Source organism: Rhagoletis pomonella, unplaced genomic scaffold (assembly GCF_013731165.1).
Source record: "Rhagoletis pomonella isolate Grant_MI unplaced genomic scaffold, Rhpom_1.0 Rhpom_scaffold_00004, whole genome shotgun sequence".
NCBI classification, from domain to species: domain Eukaryota; kingdom Metazoa; phylum Arthropoda; class Insecta; order Diptera; family Tephritidae; genus Rhagoletis; species Rhagoletis pomonella.
The window spans coordinates 69,674,372-69,677,674 of record NW_023458558.1 but is presented as its reverse complement, the minus strand read 5'-3'; the positions used below and the strand labels follow the sequence as shown (position 1 = coordinate 69,677,674).

At 33.6% G+C, this 3,303-nt stretch overlaps 1 protein-coding gene across 1 annotated transcript in view; it reads right to left on the bottom strand.

Moving 5' to 3' along the window:
- The window catches only part of LOC118738307 (SAM and SH3 domain-containing protein 3-like), a 44,714-nt gene extending 41,637 nt beyond the window's left edge, over positions 1-3,077 (bottom strand). Inside the window, exon 1 of the mRNA XM_036469230.1 lies at positions 3,060-3,077. Coding sequence (XP_036325123.1) covers positions 3,060-3,077 — 18 coding nt within the window. The remainder of the gene's footprint in view (positions 1-3,059) is intronic.
- Positions 3,078-3,303: the final 226 nt, after the last annotated feature.

The following is a 3,303-nucleotide window of genomic DNA, read 5'->3' as shown; positions in this document are numbered from 1 at the left end:
CAGACTATAACGTAAAAAACCAGTATATCTCTAAAACCAATTACGCTGGCGAACTGAAACTTAGAACTGATGCATATATTGCAAATGAATTGGGAAAGGGGACGTGGTTCCTTCCTTCCATACAAACTGAACTTCTCATATACAAGCTTATCTCTGGAACCGCTTACGTTAACGTCCTGAAATTCTACACAGCTACATATCGTCGTACTTACGGCAAAAAGTGGTAAGTAATGGAAAATCCGGGGTGGCAACCCCATGCTTCTCATTTCACTTATCTCTGGAAATGCGCACGTTAACTTTCTGAAATTTGGCACAGCTACATATGTTATCAATAGCGTACTTATGGCGAAAAGTGGTAATTATTGGAAACACTTGATCGATATACATACATTTACGTACTCGCGCAAGTATCATTCGATTGGGAACTATTTTCTCCTAGATTTCTAAATCCCATTGAACTATTGTGACTTTGTTTTTAATTTATAGTAAAAGGTAAAATTTATGGGAAAATTTTGAAGAAGGTTTTTAAATTCTCGCAAGGGATGGTGCTTTGATTTTACGAGTTTCGCTAGAGACTATCCTATCTACATACCTATTTATATAAAATGATGCCGTTTTCGTTGTTCGGACTGAATTCAAAAACCACTGAATGGAGTTCCGTCAGATTGTCGGAGGTTATCTTACATACATATATGGTCCTATTACATGCTACAAGAAAACTCGCTAGGTGGTGCTGGAGTAGAGTTATTTATAAAAATCGTATTTTTTAACCGAATTCGTTCAAACTTTAAATGTGAGCTATGTACCTGTATGACGGAAAAATCTTTTGATAAAAATTTACTCGATGAGTGCCGCTGGAGTCGAGGTAGAAATTCACAACAAGTACTCATTTTATGGTAAGCAATGGTTTTGCAGAAAATGGACCCAATGGATGGCGCTGCAGCCGAAATGTATAGAAACCCCGTGTGGTTGGTCTGCTTTGGCCCTATGTTTTAGTTATGCGAATTTAGTTTAGCGAGGATTCTTGGCCCTTCTATAACAGAAAACGCACTTCTGTACTCTTGAGTTTCCTTATAAGAACTTTTATTGGTATACGCATCGCAACAATGTTGTAGTTGCAAGATCATAGGAAAAGATTACGCATGCTTGGCAGAGATCTCACAGGTGGAAACAAGACCATCGGTAAAGCTCATGACACCGAAAGGGATTGGTGTTCCATATGGTATCACAGCGTTACTATTATTGGCCTATGTGTGAGGAGAATACTGCGCCTTAGTGCTTTCAACTTAAACCAAAAATTTTAACTTTACAGGCTATTTTTGCTTCTAAACGCTCTTTTGCATGGGCCAACGCAAAAGTTCTTATTAGGCGCTGCGAAGTAAGCGGGCATTGGCTAGTCATAAATATTTTTATTGCTCGTAAACAAATAACGGAACACTCACATTCTTTCTATAGCTTAATGATTTGGTACTACGGAAAATTTTGTGTGACAAGCAGTGTTGGTAGAAAAATTTTGTTAAAAATCTTCCAGGTGATTAAAATCTTCAAAAACCGTAAAAAGGTTACTGAAACTGGAAAACAAATCTATTTTTCTCTAGAATAATTTGTATTGAAGATTTTATAACGAAGAAACCTTCACTTTTTAAAATTTTCTTGTGTTATACAAAACCATAACACATTTTGTTAAAAAAAAAAAACCTTTTTAAAAAATCCTTTGTATAAATAATACCACTGCAGGTGCTGGTTTCCAGATTATTACGACTCCTTTTTTTGTTTAAAATTATTTGAAAAAAACTCTCTAGCTGTCCTACTTCCGCATGTGCATCAGTAAATTGATGACAAATACCAAAAATTTGTTGCCAACTAGCCCAAAAAAATAAATCTTCAAGTGTTGCCAGATATATAGAATGTGAAGAATTGTTGTATGGAGTTTTATTTTGTTGTAGTTACCTTCATGGGAAGATTTTTATGATTATTTATGAAAATATCTTCATTTTGAAGATAATTCTTTACTTCTGGCAACACTGGTGACAAGTGCGACCTGCGTAAGAGGACCTTCAGTGCTGTATGCTTAAAAAATTCAATGAAGCTGATTAAAACAGTAAAATCTATTCTTATTTACTTATTTGCAGTGCAAATAAAATAAAATAAATAAAATTTGTTTTCAATGACTGAAGAATGTGTCAGACGTGGCAATTCAATATATTTCGAAAAGGCTGTCAAATTGAGAGATTTCAGAAAGCATCCGCATGAGTCACGCCATGCATGTAGAGTGTCTTTCGAAAGAGTTTTTTTTTATTTCCGAAAGACAAACTTCAGGGAAAGTCTCTAAAATCGGCTTTCGTTATTTAGATAAATTTTCTATACCAAAATTTTACTATTTTTTGCCGATATTATGTGGCAATAGAATTCAGTAAACTGAAGTCCCTTAAAGCGGATTCGTAGCTCGCTCACGTTCTAAACTTTTTTCTAATTTACTCTTACTCTCTAGCATTTTTAGTCCGATTTCAATAATTTTCAACGATTTGGTTTTATGTGCCAAACACAATAACCATAGCAAGTATTGTACAAATTGGTTGAACGTATACTGAGATAAATATATGTGATCATAAGTAGGCGGTGCCACGCGCATTTTCCAAAATTTTGTCATAAACGTATTTATTGGTAAAAAATTATTGCAAGCATAAATTTTTAATAAATTAGCTTTAGTATTTACTGATTTATTGAAGATTTCGTATTTCTCTAAATTTCCGTTATATGGAATGTGGTCGTGGTTATGGTTCAATTTTAACAAGTAAGAAAGTCTAAGTTCGGGCGGAGCCGAACATTAAATACCCGGCGCAAGTATTGAAATATATGTTTTTTCACCTTTAATCTAATAATTATCTAATAAAATAATCTAATTAAGCTAATTTGATAAAATATAAAATTTTATTTTTTGAAGAAATCCAGTGATTTTGAGTGTTTTTTTCGAAGAACCCCATTTTTGAACAATTTTTTTTTAATGTGAAGCAGTAACTATGACTTAATAGCAACATTGTTCCGGTAAAGGTAATTACAATAGCTTTCAAATCCATTTTGTTATTGCTTCTGTCGAAAGCGCTACGATTAATTCGCATAGAATGTCAAAAAGCACACTGTGCGGCGTTGGCCACATTAATGAAATTTAATTCATTATTATTAATTTGAAGGTTAAGTGCACGTTTTTGTGTTATGTTGATTTTTCTATTAAATCATAATTAACAAATCTGTCAGTTTTTAGAACAAAAGCTCATAATTTAAATACCCGTGAAGCGAAAAAAT